We start from the raw sequence: 16,814 nt of genomic DNA, 5'->3' as shown, positions 1-16,814 counted from the left end.
TAGTCCCGCTCTGCACCGCCCGCCCAGCCCAGACACGGCCCCGCGTGGTGCGCGCTGGGACTTGTAGTCCCGCTCTGCACCGCCCGCCCGCTGCACGCTGGGAGCGGTAGTTCTAGGGCACCAGCCAGCCCCCGTGTCCTGGGTGGCGAGCGGAGCCCGGCGCAGTTCCGGGGTGGCGGGCGATGGCGGCCGACGGGGAGCCGGCGGACGAGTGGCGGGCGGCGCTGCCGCACCATGCCGTGCTGTGCCGCCTGCGGGAGCAGAGCGCGAAGAGACCCAGCCCCTCCGGGCCGACCCGCAGCCTCATCTTCGGGCTGGACGCGGACCTGTTCCTGTGGGACGCGGAGCGCGGCGCCTTCTACACCCTCAGCCTGCGGGGCCTGAGGGGCGCGGAGCCCGGGGGGCTGGGCCGGTACCAGGTACCGGGCCGGGGGTGCCTGCGGGGCGCGGGGGGCTGGGCCGGTACCAGGTACCGGGCCGGGGGTGCCTGCGGGGCGCGGGGGGCTGGGCCGGTACCAGGTACCGGGCCGGGGGTGCCTGCGGGGCGCGGGGGGCTGGGCCGGTACCAGGTACCGGGCCGGGGGTGTCTGAGGGGCACGGAGCCCGGGGGGCTGGGCCGGTACCAGGCTGGGGCCGGGGGTGCCTGCGGGGCGCGGGGGGCTGGGCCGGTACCAGGTACCGGGCCGGGAGTGTCTGAGGGGCACGGAGCCGGGGGGCTGGGCCGGTACCGGGCTGGGGGTGTCTGAGGGGCACGGGGGGCTGGGCCGGTATCAGGTACCGGGCCGGGGGTGCCTGCGGGGCGCGGGGGGCTGGGCCGGTATCAGGTACCGGGCCGGGGGTGCCTGAGGGGCGCGGGGGGCTGGGCCGGTACCAGGTACCGGGCTGGGGGTGCCTGAGGGGCGCGGGGGGCTGGGCCGGTACCAGGTACCGGGCCGGGAGTGTCTGAGGGGCACGGAGCCGGGGGCTGGGCCGGTACCAGGTACGGGGGTGGGTTGCCCTGGCCTTGCCCCCTGTCCCATTTGTTTACAAGTCAGTGAATGTTTCCAGAATACTTAGTGTAATGTTAACTCCTGGCTCTGTAGTACTTTTTAGTGACCTATTTATTAGTATTAGTGTTTCACTGTAACTTTTTAATTTTCAGACCCTGTTTTGCATAAACCCACCCCTTTTTGAGGTCTATGAAACCCTGTTAAGTCCCACACAGCATCATGTGGCGCTCATAGGCATTAAAGGGCTGATGGTACTGGAGTTGCCTAAACGCTGGGGCAAGAACTCAGAATTTGAAGGTGGAAAACCAACTGTTAATTGTAGGTAGGTTATATTTCAGTCAGATGTTTAACCACATTGTGTTTTGACACTCTTCATGTGTGAGCCCCTGGTCTTTCCCAAGGGAATAAAGTGGTGCAAAAAGATCTAACATACGTGCTGAGTGTAAGATACAGAGCAGAAAATATGAAAGAAGAGTTTCATAAATAAGGAGCAGAGTATTTTTAAGATTTCCATTTGAACTTGGTCTGATGGGGGGGCGGGTACAGTACTTGTTCCGAGCTGAGTCAAAGGCTAGTTGGGATTATGAGTCTAAAAGCCTTCGCAAATTCAATGAGCATTGTCACAGAGGACTTTCTAAGACACAATTTTCAAATTGTCCAGTGTGGCTCACGGGCAAATTGGGATACCAGAGAAATGGTGTGATGGAATTAGGTTCTCATCCTCATTCCTAATGGACAAAATATTCACATTGCATGAGAATATAGGCAGTGGTCCAGTTAGTCTACTCTCCTGTCTCTGATAGTGGCCAATAATAGGTCCTTTAAGGAGAGGCACAGGAAACCTGGTGGGGGAGGTAATTATGGGATAACCTGCCCCTGGGGAAAGTTTTTTGTGACTTGGGATTTGTATCACTTGAACTATCATACTATCCTCATCACTTTTGTTGGCAGTCTTGGAAGAGTCTAAGGACTGACTGGACAGGGAAACTTGACCTCCTTAATGCTGCTTCCTTTGGCTCAGGAATGTTAGCTTGCCCTACTGCTTCACATGTTAATTATTTTGTGTGTAAATGGAGAACTTCAGCCTGAATAAGTGAAATAGAATGGCACCTTCTACTTGCACCAAATTAACAATGGGAAAACTGAGTGTGAAAGGGGGATCATAAGTCCTTCATGTATTTGTATTAAGAGTGTAAAAAACAGTGTCACTCAGTGTGGCATGTTTTGACCCATGGTCACGTGGATCGCAGAGACTCAGCCTAGCTTCTGCCATTGCTGCTTTGTGGTGTTCAGGCTGCTGATTCTTATCTCTGCTTGGGTTAAACATGTCATTGTTTCTGCCTATGTTTTGTGGCCATGGTAACATGACCACAATAATTTAGGATTTTTGAGTTGTCCCATTTCCCTTCAAACACTTGTGGAAGTGATCATACAATGAAACTATTCTGTTCCTGATTTAGAAATAGGTGTGATAGATATATGGGTCCAAACTTCTGTTAGAATAGAAGCAGCACTCTCACAAGTACATCTAACAGAATGATTTCAAGGGTCAGCACACTTGTTTCGTCTACTCAGTAGTTATTTGAACGGATAGGGAGAGAACCCATTCTTCATGTTAACATGTATTTTAGTCAGGATTCAAACATTGATCTATGGTGCTGGTTATAAATGCTTATAAGGCTTTACCTTTAATCACAGATACATATGAAGTGACTTATTTCAAGAGACTTCAGATTCTATCAGGACTGCTGATAGAATTTAGTTTCCCATTAAAGGGACATTGCCATCTTGAAACCTAAATCAGTTTAAAACATGAGTTAAAAGTGGCTTTAAGATCCTACACCTGTATCCCTGAGCATCTGCCAATTTTTGTTTCTGGTTGTTTCCTATGTCTTGTAAATTTTTCACTCTGGTCTTGTGTGAGGGGATGAGGAGGAAAAACCAGGTGAAACTTACTAGTGATACAGTCTAGTCAGACAGTGCTATCAAACATACAAAATTAACTGGAAAAAATATTCTCATCTTTGTTATAATAATCTTAGATATTGTAACAGTAAAAGAAATTTTCAGAGGGGTATGTGACTGTAAGTTAAAGATTGCCCTTAAACTTTAAATACAACCAAAAACCATTTTGAGACTTAAATCAGACTAAAAGCAGTCTGTTTGATGGTGTGCCTTTAATAACAGTATTATAAATTTGTTATTGTAGCACCATTCCTGTTGCTGAAAGGTTCTTCACTAGTTCAACATCCCTGACCCTAAAACATGTGGCCTGGTATCCCAGTGAGACATTAGAACCATATGTAGTGCTGTTGACTTCGGATAACACTATAAGGTAAACCTATTTCTGTTTGCCCTTCTGAATGTTTTTTCTAGTACAGGAACTAGTTGTTTGCTGTCTTATGTGTAAGTATGCTTGTGGAATTAGAACATAAAAATAGCATAGAAAGAAGTTCAGGATGGTAACTACTGATGTACTGACCCTGCATAAGGAAGGAGTTGTCATGTATGAAGTTAATGACTAATGAAAGTATTTTTGTTCTTCTAGGATTTACAGTCTGAAGGTGCCACAGACACCTGTGAAGGTGATTGCTCTTTCAGATGCTGAGGAGGAAAATTTAATGCTCAATAAAGGGTTTGTGCAGTTTTTAGATTTTGAAATGCTCTCAACAGGATAAACTTGCTGATGTACCAAATTTTTTTTTTTTGTAGAGATGGAAAAGTGCCTAGAGAGAGAAGATGGCGTAAAGTGGTGTGATAAATTTGCCAGTGGAGAATCTTATTTCCTTCTTTTCCATAGCCTCTTCCCAGCAAAGTAGCTGAACTTCTTTCCCTGCCTCACCATTTTAGAGGAAGCAGGGGAATAGCTGTCTGCAACAAAAGCATAATATTTTGAAGTTACTATAATGTCTTAAAGGTTAAAAAGGAGCTTTTTGGAAGAGAATGTAACAGGTGGAGCTTAGCCTGACCTAGTTGAAATGGAGACACCTGTTGCTCTCCAACAGCCAAGCCATGGCTTAATATATTGCGCTGAAAATACCACTACATCCTCACCTCTCCGAGTGTCACATATTTGGGGTGGCTGGCAGTTCAGTTTCAGAAATGGAGTAAGAAATCAGTAGGTTCAGTGGAGGTGAGAGGAAGGACGCTATATGCAGTGTTCTCTTCAAACAGCCCATCAGTCAGAGTCCCTGGAGCCAGGAAATGAGACTGTAGCATATGCATTTAATTGAAGAGAGGGCCAATACCTGTCTTTAGGTTTCTATTGCAGAAAATACTGTTGGCTAAAGGACTGATCCATAATTGTAAAATCTTAATCACATTTATCTAATGTAACAGTAAATGCTACTTGAAATGAGGCCAATAACTGTGTGCATACAGTCATCACTAACTGTAATTGTTGGTCTCTGTCTGTCTTCCTTCCCCAGGAGAGCGTACACAGCATCACTAGGAGAGACTGCAGTGGCATTTGATTTTGGGCCTCTGGTATCTGTTCCGAAGAACATAGCTGGGCAGCGAGGGAGAGAAGAAGTATTGGCATATCCACTATACATATTATATGAAAATGGAGAGACCTTTCTCACATATATTAGCCTCTTACAAAGGTAGGGACTTAAAGTACAATGACCAATTTTGTTTAAAATGTGATTCATGTAACACTTCTATTTCATTTCTGTGCAGATTGATCTATATTTTATATCAAGATTTGTGCCAGATTCAGGAGCAGATGCTGTATTGAATTCCATCATTTTATATTGTAACCCAGGCTTATTCAGTGTCGGTCTGTGTGCCCGTCTAATGGTTGGACCACATAGAGCTTTCAGTCTCTAGTCTTTGAGCTAATAGACCTGGACCTTGTGCTCAGGCAGTACAGGCTCATTGTTTTAGATCCAGAGGTCCTGGGTTCAGTCCCCACTGCTGATAACCCACTTGTGTGTGTTAGGCCTGAATAAAGATATAGCAGACAAAACCAGGTATGCCAACCTGACCAAAGTCAGGCTAACAGAGGTTTGTGGGTAATCCCCGAGTGGAAAAAAACTGAGAAGCAGCATGTCTCACGAAGCGCTGGGAAAAAGTGAGATAAGGGAGGGGCTCCATTCCTGGTATAGTACCAACTGTGCTGTGTTAGGAACAGTTCCTTTGAAGAACTGATAAGAAATCCCAGCCTCCCTGTTTTCACTCCTTGGTTCAGTTCTCTGTCTGTTTTAACTTCCCTACATTCCTAACTTCTGGTGCTTGCTAAGATATTGTTAATCACCTAATGCTGTAAAACGTATACTAAAAGTATCCAGTTTTTAGTTGTTAAAAGAAGGGGGTGGGTTGCTCCAGTGAATAATTTATGACGCGACGGAACTGTCTATATAGGCTTATACTAAGATGTAAAGAGCAGGCTGGTTCTCTCTGGAGATGAGCTGCTCTCTATTGATGCGTGCACTTGTCAATAAAGAGCTTTTGATCGGACCTTGCTGGTGTTGCCTGTCTCTCTCGCGGTCAGACAACGAACTTTGCCATCTGGGGGTTAGAGTCCCTGATGTGTGTCACACAATACTTAAAAGGGATACTCTCAGATCAAATTTGGATGGCAAACTAGGGTTTGGTTAAAAATCAGCTGTTCTAAAGGTGCCATATTGACTCTTGGGGTTTTTGGCTCCTAGTGTGTGACAAGCAGCAGTGCCAATAGCTCAGAGTGAGGCTGTGCTTCAAAGAACCAAACCCCTTTTGAGATTTTAGGGACTTCCAGCCTGGGTCTCATTAGGAAAGTGCTGGAATAGGATTGCAGTCAAGTGATAGGTTGAGAGATGACAAATTAGGTTATATGAAAGAGATATGCACCTTTAAGACGTATAGAAAGGACACTTAAAAATTGCAATCTAGATTTAATTAGATATGAAAATTAAAAAAAATTCTGTTATTTCGGTTACAAACACTGCAACATGCATCCTCCTAGTGAGTGAGAAATGTGAAATTGACGAGAAACTGCCTATAAACAAAAGTGAAGCTGCCTAGTCCTTTTCATAGCCCAACCTGAGAGCAATACAATTAAAAAAAAAAAACCGAAACACTGAAAAAGAAATTCTTAGGTATTGACATTTGTTCATAGAAAATTAATTTAAATGTCTCTTTAAGCACGTTGTACAGCCCTTCGTAAAGGGGTGTGGCACTGTTTATTGACTCCATTGTCTGATAAGTACGTTAGTCTGAGACAATACAAGGTTATTACTAAGATTCATTCCTTTGTGTGAGAGCATCATGCAGTGTGTGTAGCCCAGGACCTTTAACATTCATTAGGCTGGATTTCAGATTGCCAGACTTGAGCAAGAAAAACTAGTAAACGTATGTGTTCCCCTAGCTGTTATCCTTGGCTTTTATTCTTTCCCAGGGGATTACTGGAGACAATTTTGGAAACTTTGGGTCTTAGTGTTCCAGTAAGCACTTCCTTGTTTCTTCATTGCAGCACTGGAAAACTTGGCAAGTTATTGGGCCCATTGCCCATGCACCCCACAGCTGAAGATAACTATGGCTATGATGCTTGTGCTGTTCTGTGCCTGCCCTGTGTTCCCAACATCTTGGTGATTGCCACCGAGTCAGGAATGCTTTATCACTGTGTGGTACTGGAGGGAGAAGAGGATGATGAGCAAACGGTAGGGTGGTGTTTTCTGGGAACTCTTGTCATGTCATTTGTCCCTGTGGTGGTCTCTTCTTTGAGTCCCACATCCTCATTTCCTTAATGGAAACATTCAAAAGAAATGTTCATGTTGGCCCCTTGCTAATCTGACCAACATTTAAGTTAAAATAGAATCATTAGGTATTATTTTAGCCAAAATGTTGGTCTGATTAGCAAGGGGCCAACGTGAACATTTAGTCTGAATATTCAGTTTAAACTAAACCAAACTATAGCTTGATGCTTATTTATTTTTCTCAGAAATGTGGCATGTTTCTTTTAAAAATATCTCCTTTAAAATTATTAACTCTGATGAGAAACAGACATCACTAGCTGCAGAGGCACTGTAGGTGACACTAAAGATAGAGCATCATAAATTCATGGGGACTGGGCAGGGACCACTTTGCTTGATTTACGAAAAGAGCCGCTGCTGTGGAAAGCCTCTTCAGCGCCTGTAAGTAGTGACTGCTAGGGGCTGCCATTCAGGAAAAAATGCTGGAAAGACCCTTCCCAGGCTAAGAAACATTTTCTTCTTGCTATTATAATGGTATTGTTGCTAGAAATATGTTTTGCTAATGCATTCAAATACTTTTTACAGTCAGAAAAGTCTTGGGACCCAAGATCTGACCTCATCCCTTCTCTGTACGTGTTTGAATGTGTTGAATTGGAACTTGCACTGAAACTGGCATCAGGAGAAGAGGAAGAGCCTTTAGAATCTGACTTCTCTTGCCCAATTAAACTGCACAGAGGTAAAAGTGAAATTAATCAATACTATTGCTGTTTTAATTCACTTTATTTCAAAATTTAAGTAATGTAGACCTTATTGCTGAACTCGGAGCAGTGTTTTGAAAACAGTTCCTTGGAGTCTCTTGAAGCTACCTCATCTGTTAACAGATTTCAGATAAGATTTGTGGTTTTTTTCCTTTTATTGCTAATTTTAAAAAGGAAGTCTCATGAGAACACAATGATGCTGCTGAAATCGGCTTTTAAATGAATCTAAGCGTTCATTACCTGCTATCGCTACACAGCACCAGGGGTAGGAGTTGCAGCACTTTTGACTTAAAAAGAACATAAGAAAGGCCATACTGCATCAGACCAGTGACCCATCTAGCCCAGTATCCTGTTAGTAGCCAGCATCAGATGCTTCAGAGGGAAGGAACAGGACAATTTTGAGTGATCCATCCCGTCGTCCAGTTCGAGGTTCAGTGATATCCGCAGTATGGGATTGCGTCCCTGACCATCTTGGGTAATAACCACTGATGGACCAGAGATGTCGTCGTTCTGATAGCTACCATTATAAAGGATAGGGTGAAGATATCTGATGTTTCCCTCCTCTTCAGTGCCAGCTGTACTGAGTGTGAGTTTAAAGCCTTCTGCTACTAAATATAGAACTACAGGGTACACAGGCACTTCTGCAGACTTGCTGAATGCATGCTGCTACAGCGTGAGGACAAATGACAAGCTGCAAGGCTTGTGTTATGTAGCTGAGATCTTGGAAATCGGGTGGGCATACAGTACAGCCAGGCTTTATTTGTTAGGAGTAAACTGGCACATGTTGCACTAAGATTCCATATGTTGTTTATAAAGGGTTAAGAAATGGTGGTTGTAAAGTCCAATAGGCCAGTAGTTAGCTTAAAATTACCTGTAACCTCTACTAAGCATATCTGTAACATGCTTATAACACCTATTTTATTAACCCTTTATGATATGTTTATAAATGAAACTGTAATTAAAAAAAGAAAAGGCACCAATTCCGTTGGTTGGACTGTGCGCAGGAAAGGGACTGGGTAGCTTTTGCAGTGTAAGTATTAATGCAAAATAGATGAAGGGCCAATCCGAGTAGAGTGCTGAACCTTCAGCACTTGCTGAATATATTTGTGTTGTTTTTTGTCCTAATAATATATACTGCTTAATTTTCAGATCCTAAATGTCCCTCTAGATATCACTGTATACATGAAGCTGGTGTGCACAGTGTTGGACTAACATGGATCCACAAACTTCACAAATTCCTTGGGTCAGGTGAGTAGTGAAATTGTCTTCCACATGAGGGGAAGTGTGTTCGTTTATCAGACTGCTTCCTTCTGTGGAAGGTAATTGTTTATCAGCGACTGGTATCTGAGAATGGTTGTGGTATTATCCAGAATGTGTAGACCTCCCCCCTGTAAAGTGGTTTGTAATTTCAAGAATCTTGAATATAATGCATTTGAAACAGGCTGCTGTCTTTGTAGATGAGGAAGATAAGGACAGTTTACAAGAACTTGGAGCAGAACAAAAGTGCTTTGTGGAACACATTCTTTGTACAAAGCCATTGCCGTGCAGGTAGGAACCGAATGGCCTCCATTTCCCTTGAGTGAATAAATGTTCTGTTATGTGTATTAACTCTCAGGGTTCCTTCTGAATAAATTAATTTGTTGGCTGAGCTGGCAGAATCCAAATAATCACAAATGATTAAACTCTGAGCACCAAGAGTTGGTATCTTAGGGGTGAGTGTTTACCCCAAATGCATTCTAATACAGAATTAAGCCTGAAATTCCCACTTTGGTAGTTATCTGAACCCCAGCCATCCATCCAACCAACAAAAATTGAGCGATTATCACCAAGGTTAGCTGTCCTAGTGCAAGACTCAGGGGTTTCATGGGACTTTCTATCATACCTGAACACTAAAACGCATACTGCTTTTAGACTCTCCCTCATAGTATATTTATGGAGTGTTAAAACTCAAGACACAGCAAATAAAAATAACTAATTTCAAGCCAGCCAGCAAAGTATTTTGTGCACCTTATTTAAGAAAGATGTCCTAAGTCAGTGAGACATTTGGCCTCCAAGTTGATTGATGTAGATGGATACAACTTTCTGGATATATTCTTACTGCACTGACAAAAGGTGTTCTGAATTATAATCTATTTCTTTCCCCAGGCAGCCTGCTCCCATTAGAGGATTTTGGATAGTCTCTGACATCTTAGGGCCCACAATGATCTGCATCACCAGCACCTATGAATGTATCACGCGGCCTCTTCTGTATGTAGTTTTCTTACTTAATTGATTTAAAATTTGTGCTTTTCCCTTGTCTTTAGCTCTGTTCATCAGTTAGTGCTTCAATGTCTCAAGACTTGTTTTCTGTTCCTCTTGCCAGTTTAACTCTGACTTCTGCTCTTCTTTTTCATATTTATCATTTTTTATTTCTTTTCAAATAGAACAAATATACCAAAGTACCAGTATTCTAATATACAAAGTAAGGAGGGTTAGGATAGAGGGAAAGGAGGGGGAGTAACATGTCTGCATTAATCACAGACCTCTAACATCAGCCCAAATCGCTTTTAATTTTTCAGGCATTCCCCTTCTGTGGAATGTCAGTTGTTTGTTAGCTGTGAGGTCAGCCTTATCAGTGAACCAGGTATCAATGTTGGGTGGGGATCGACTTCTCCATTTTTTTGCAGGATTAATTTTTTTAGTGACCAAAGCTGCACATTGGAACCATGCCACCTTATTACCAGGTAACCTGTAGGTGACTACAGTGCTTGTAAAATAGACTTAAGCATGACAGCTTATTTCTTTTTAAATAACTCTTAGGCTAAGAAAATGCCAGCTCAGCCAGAAAACGGTCCAATTGACCAAGTTTTATGGGGCATTGTGAGGAATAATGTAATAAACCTGGAACACCTTCAATGCATAGGACACCACAGAATCAGTCTTTGTGTTGGCCTAAGAAGTATTAGCAAAGGATTCTTGAAATACTGCTATACTTTCCACCTGGTGATTTCAAAGTGCTTTACAAACATTAGGGCCAGCAACATCCTGGAACTAAATACATTTGAGGCAGTAGACACAATTGTCAGACTGCGTTGAGGGGCTTAATCTTTCCACTAGGTTTGTGAAGTCTACAGGTTGTGTGCATGAAGAAGAGAAGTCCTTAGAAAATCATTATCAAGGTGTGGGGATTTTGGTATTGTTTCTTTAAACATAAGGGAAAAATAAAATGGCTCAAGCTAAATAATTCTTAGAGAATTATTTTTTTGGCTTGGTAGTTTGTATTCAGATCTTGTTCAAATACCAAACTAATATTCTGCTTTGAAAAAAAGAGCTAGTTCCATGACTTTCTCATTTACATTTTCTAAATTGTTTTTCACTGGGATATCCAAGTACTGTCTATCAATCAAAGATAATCCTGGCTGTGACTAAAATGGCAATCTCGCAGCTTGCTGTCTCTGGCCCTGTATAGATACAAGTAGCATTTTAGGTTTTCACTCTGCCATGTTTGACTTCAATTGGAATTGCCATAGAGTTGAAACAATTCCATGAATGTTCCTGTCAGACCCTTTGGATCTAGTGCTCTGCTACTGGGTGTTGCACAGGCCTTGGTTCATAGCAGTTCTGTTAATACCACAGTAGATGGAAGCTTTTCCCTAAATGTGTCCCAAACTGATGTCATTTAAAGATTTTTAAATTCCAGTGATATTTTAAAGAAAAACATACTGAAAACCAAGTTCTGTGTCATTAGGTATCACTTACATGTGTGTTTTTGTTTTGGCAGAACGACAGTCCATCCAGCATCCCCTCCGCTCCTGTGTACAAGAGAGGACACTGAAATTACGGTCTCACCTCTTCGTATCCTAGCTAAATCACAGCATTCATTTGAGAAGCACATCCGAAGCATCCTGCAGCGCAGCTCTGCTAATCCATTGCTTTTGAAGTATGAGATTTTTCTATGTGGGACTTGAAAGGAGACTATGTTATAGAAGGAATGTGCACCCTAGAACCTTTTATCTGTGTCTTGGGACACTGATATTGGGGGAAGGTTGGCATACACTTCAGTTTGCTATGCCTAGTGTCTCCCACCCCAAACAGATTTCTGAGAGGACTTACTAGGTTAGCAGAGAATTTAACTTTTAAAAAACACTTGTTAGCGGGATTGCATGTACACAAATAGCTTGTTCTGTCTGTTTTAAGGTCTGCTGACAAAGATGCGTCTCCTCCCCCAGAGGAATGTCTTCAGCTCCTAAGCAGAGCCACACAGGTGTTCAGGGAAGAATATATTCTGAAACAGGATCTGGCAAAAGAGGAGATCCAGCAAAGGTAACATGGTTTTTATAAACATGTGACATATTTAAGCTTGTCCTTTGTTTTTTAATAACATCAGGATATGCCCAGATGAGATTCCACCCCATATAGACATTAGAAGTAATGTTGCAGTTAACTGTAGATCCCCATCAAATATAGTATTAAGGACCTAACAGGACTGTCAGACAGCTGGGCATCTGCAAATAATCATAATGTAATGTAGAGAAGTCTATTTTTGATCCTCAGTCATGTTTATCTGAGACTAGTGATATTCCAGAAATGATAAGATTCAAGTTTTAGGACAGGAGTACCATACAAACATCAGCATAATACTTGTGCTTTTACAGAAGATGATAGGTTGAAAGGAAGCATTAGGGGGGAGCCCTGCATTAAATACTTGAAATCTACTAGTCAAACATTTCCTTTTGGATGTAGTTGTACAGAACCAACCTGCGTCCAAGCCTGGGGATCTACAGAGACGTTCACCATGGTAACAGCTTTGCCACAAGTACTAAAAATGAGAAATTACAATGAATAACTCTTCCCTGCCCCTTTGAACTCTCTTCCTCTTTGGAGACATCCCTTCTCTTCTCTTCTCTTCTGACCTACTTTGAACTCTCCAGAGTGTCCAAGTTTTGTTGGCTTTTTTGTTCTACATGTCATTGCATTGCCTTGTGAATGGACTGGCCTCTGACTCAACTATCATTTTAGAGTGAAATTGCTGAGGGCACAGAAAAATAAGCAACTGGAAGATCTTAAGTACTGTCAAGTGGAAAGGTGAGTTGGACCTTTTTAATTGGCTCTGTCAGTTTTTAGCTAAATCATGGAATGTTAATTGCTTTCATGTGTATAGGAATTGAATGGTTCAGAAAAGTCTTAGCTAATTAGCTGGTTAGGTTTTCAGTGGGACTAACTCCATTTAGATAACTAACTTTCACTGTTGTAGAGACCCCCTAGAAGAGTTAGACTAGGTCACAGGTTTAACATCCAGCCCAGCTCTTCAAAGCTTCACTAGCCCCTTTTCAAATAAGTACATTAAATGTTTTTTTCCATAATTCTGAAGTAATTTTGACTCTCACTTGTATAAAGGAAGAGTCTGCGGGAAATGGCTGAGCGCTTGGCTGAGAAGTATGAGGAAGCTAAAGAAAAACAAGAAGATATTATGAATAGGTGAGTACAGAGATTGACGCCTGTTGCCTCCTCAGTGCTGGATGCTACTGAGGTTCAGAACAGTCCGTGGGGGGAGTGTGACTTTTCCACAGTACCTGCAAAGTCAGTGTAACCAGATGATGCCAAATGGATTTGGCTGTGTATTGTGGGTTTCAGATCCAGTAGTGAACCTTTTAGTGTTACGGCCATACCTTTTACTGGTGAAGTTCAGCAATGTTAATGATTCCAGTGGGCACAGAAGAAGCCTCAAGCCAGCACAGAATAATTGACTTGTAGAAAGATTACGTCCTTCTAGCAGGAAGGGAAAACTGGACATTAAGTATCTATGAAATGCTTTAGCTAATGGAAAACACAGGGACATCCCAAAAGAATTCTTCACAGTAAGAGGGGCCAGCAGTTACAAATAAATAGCCTAGTACATAAAGGGTGGTGTACAGAACTTTTTTAAAAGCAGCAGAGTCCTGTGGCACCTTATAGACTAACAGACGTATTGGAGCATGATCTTTCGTGGGTGAATACCCATTTCATTGGATGCATATAGTGGAAATTTCCAGAGGCAGGTATATATATGCAAGCAAGAATCAGGCTGGAGATAACGAGGTTAGTTCAATCAGGGAGGATGAGGCCCTCTTCTGGCAGCTGAGGTGTGAACACCAAGGGAGGAGAAACTGCTTTTGTAGCTGGCTAGCAATTCAAAGGCTTTGTTTAATCCTGAGTTGATGGTGTCAAATTTGCAGATGAACTGAAGCTCAGCAGTTTCTCTTTGAAGTCTGGTCCTGAAGTTTTTTTTGCTGCAGGATGGCCACCTTTAAATCTGCTATTGTGTGTTAAAGTTACCTTTCACTTTTTTTTTTTGTGTATAAAGGATGAAGAAAGTGCTTCGCAGTTTTCACTCTCAGCTTCCAGTTCTGTCAGATAGCGAGAGAGACATGAAGAAAGAATTACAGATGATACATGATCAACTGCAGCACTTAGGAAATGCTATCAAACAGGTGAGCATGTGGTGGCACTGAAAAATATGGCAGGAAGGAAGCATGCAGGGACAAGATGAATCATGTTTTCTGCAGTTATGGGCAAACTGACACACTTCATCTGCTCAATTCCTATTCTCTGTCATATGCAATGAAACAGTGAACTCTTGAATGTTCATAAGGTTTCTAATGAGTCCATTATTCCTGCTACTTCTAGGTGAAAATGAAAAAGGATTATCAGCAAAGAAAGATAGAAAAGGGGATCAGTCCACGAAAACCTACCATAACCCTCAGTGCCTACCAGAGCAAGTGCATCCAGACAGTTCTGAAAGAAGAGTAAGTTAACTTTTTTCTAAGCTGGGCTCTTTGTGCTTTGGGTTGATTCTGTGAGTGTATTCAACTCCCAGTCATTGAAAGATGTCTATCACAGGTTTAAACTCCAAACACTGCCATTGGGGTAGACACACTGATACTTAAGGGTTTATCTTCAAAGCTGGGAGCTACTTTATTACAATAGCTGTTAATTTATGTATGTCATCTTATTCTGTAGCTAGCTCTAGAAACCTTGAAGGTTTGAGCAGAAGTAGATGGATCTGAACTTACTTTAGAGAGCGCTATTTATCTAAAAAGATTAGAGCATGGGGGAAGAGTGTCTAAGAATTGTGCATGCCAGCCTGAGAGTTCAGTTAGTCAGCTGCTTCCTCCTTTCCCTGAAAACTTCTATTCTGCTGGGAGCCTTAGTTGTCACTTTCTCAATACAGCAGTCTCAGGGTATGATTGCAGCTTGTGTAGACATACCTGAACACTGACATTGTGACAGCTTGGGCTCTTCCTGGACCCTGGGTACTTACTCATGTGGCTTCACCATGCTGGCACCTGAGCTAGCTTTAATCTAGCTAGCTCAGATTTGTCTGTAGGAGCTACAGGCACAGTCTGAGTGTGATGTAGAGAGACCCTAAGCTAGCCACTTAACTATTGGTATATCTAAAGGCTTGGTGCAGCTTAGACAGCTGAGTTTGTAATGGACAAATTCATGAATGTGAAATAATTGTTCAGTGAAGACTTTGCAAGTTTCACTACTCAAACTGCTGGAGTAAGCAATGGCTGGCTGACAGTGAAACCAACTCCCATCCCTGAAGTAGGAAGCCCCTCAGAGCAGCACTGTGCAACAGGAATGAAGGTGACAGGTACAGCCCAAAACATACTGAAGCTTCCCTATAATGTTCCTATTGAAGTCAAGCAGGGAGATATTTTTGTTGAAGCACAGCTGCTGTGGCATTTAAACATACTATATTAATTGTAGAGTGTTTGGGAAAGAATGGACTCTAGAAAACAAGTTTTCTAAAACTCCTGCAAGTTCAGTATTTACTTGTAGTTAACATGCTGCAGCCCATGAACCTAAGATTTAGTAAGCTGGATTCTATTCCATCTTGCACAGCAACCCTACTGGAAAATTTTAGGATTAAAACAGCCTGTGAGGCCAAACCGTGATCTATGAGATAGGTGGCCTCACAGTTAATCAACGGGTTTTATGAGATGCTAGCTAGCCAAATTGTTCAAGAATTACCTTCAGTATGAGTTTTTTAAAGCACTTTGTAAGCCTTACCTTTAATACCACCTCCCTCTTTCAGTGAAGAATGGTTTTTAATTTCAGGACCAGCTGCTTCCAACTAAGGCAAGACCTGCCACATCCATCCCATCCCCTCAGAATTACAGCATTGTACAATTAAATTCATGTCTGCTTTCTTGCAGGGGAGAACACATAAGGGAAATGGTGACACAGATCAATGACATCAGAAGCCATGTGAACTTTTAAGTCCCCACAATAGAGAGGCTGAAATGCTTTTGACATTGCAGCACGGAATATTTTAAGGGGGAGAACACACAACCCACATCTATTTATCACTAACAACTGTTTGTGCTATATAATATGCTTTTTATTTCATATTTTGTAAAGACTCAGTCAATATTGAATAAAACAATTTTGATAAGATCCTTTTACAAGCTCAGTTTGTTTCCTTAAGGGGAAGGGAACGGAACTAACATTTTACGCTTACAGCTATCCACTCTGTAAAACTAAGTATTAAATCAGTCTAGAAAAAAGGCAAGATTTAGGAAGGGGATTTTTACTTCAGCAAAGAAAACTCTAGATCCATCCTCTATAGCCCCCTCTAGCAGAAAGCAGATTAGAAAAACCAGAAAAGCACACATCAGCAGCTTTTGTTTAATTTGGACCACTTTCTTCATAAGGACACACCTTCAATACAGTTAACACATGGTTACATTTGAATTCTGTAGACAACAGAATTCTACATCCACAGTGGCACAGGACACCAATGGCTTGGTTCACTGAAATGCAGTATTCACTTCCAAACACTCATTTTGCCTTTATCAAAAGAATTTAGAGGCCGGTTGTATTTTTACTATAGGACGATTTCAAGGGACTGAGTATGGATGCTTGACTTCTTCCCTGCTTCTGCTAAAAGTGACAGTCAAGCTAAGTTTTAAGAAGAGGTACTGCACTGCTTGACAATGGCGCATGCAGAAGTGCCAAAATAAAGCCTTTAAGGAAAGGAGTGGTACTAGACATGCTGCAAAAAGAAGGTTCTAGTTGCACAGATTAAGACTACACAAGTATTGGGAATACTTCATGAAACTCACTGAATAGTTTTCATTTTACAATCTACACTGAACAGTCCATTTTCTAAATTACATTTTTTTTGCTGTATAGTAGGTAACATGTTACAGCTAGTGCATGTTAGCTAGAACCGTAAAACTAACCACCCTCACAACAAATTGATCCCAGGAGCTTTACGATAGAGGGATAATTTTCCTGCTACAGTCTTATGGATACATGCCAAAATTAAGATGCTTTATTTGCACTTAAGCGAATTCAATCACCACATTTGGCAGACAGCTCTCCAGCAGGCACCTGAGTTTTCTGTGTGTGTGTGTTTGACTTTT

At 42.3% G+C, this 16,814-nt stretch overlaps 1 protein-coding gene across 9 annotated transcripts; it reads left to right on the top strand.

Moving 5' to 3' along the window:
- Positions 1-159: 159 nt before the first annotated feature.
- On the top strand, positions 160-15,843 carry NUP88 (nucleoporin 88). 9 transcript variants are annotated; one of them, XM_050929403.1, is made up of 17 exons: positions 168-419; positions 1,142-1,311; positions 3,199-3,324; positions 3,538-3,624; positions 4,418-4,594; positions 6,445-6,631; positions 7,250-7,400; positions 8,572-8,670; positions 8,880-8,970; positions 9,568-9,669; positions 11,183-11,341; positions 11,599-11,724; positions 12,421-12,486; positions 12,799-12,879; positions 13,745-13,871; positions 14,068-14,186; positions 15,603-15,843. In XM_050929403.1, the coding sequence occupies exons 1-17, from the start codon at positions 183-185 to the stop codon at positions 15,664-15,666; spliced, it is 2,169 nt and encodes a 722-aa protein (XP_050785360.1). In that variant the 5' UTR covers positions 168-182; the 3' UTR covers positions 15,667-15,843. The 9 variants fall into 9 exon arrangements, with proteins under 9 accessions (XP_050785361.1, XP_050785360.1, XP_050785366.1 ...); XM_050929409.1 differs by lacking the exon at positions 168-419 and adding an exon at positions 448-469; XM_050929408.1 differs by lacking the exon at positions 168-419 and adding an exon at positions 498-519.
- The last annotated feature ends 971 nt before the right edge of the window (positions 15,844-16,814 follow it).

This window comes from Gopherus flavomarginatus, chromosome 19, assembly GCF_025201925.1.
Source record: "Gopherus flavomarginatus isolate rGopFla2 chromosome 19, rGopFla2.mat.asm, whole genome shotgun sequence".
NCBI lineage: Eukaryota > Metazoa > Chordata > Testudines > Testudinidae > Gopherus > Gopherus flavomarginatus.
Note: the sequence above shows the minus strand (reverse complement) of the source record. Positions and strands in the feature narration are given on the sequence as shown.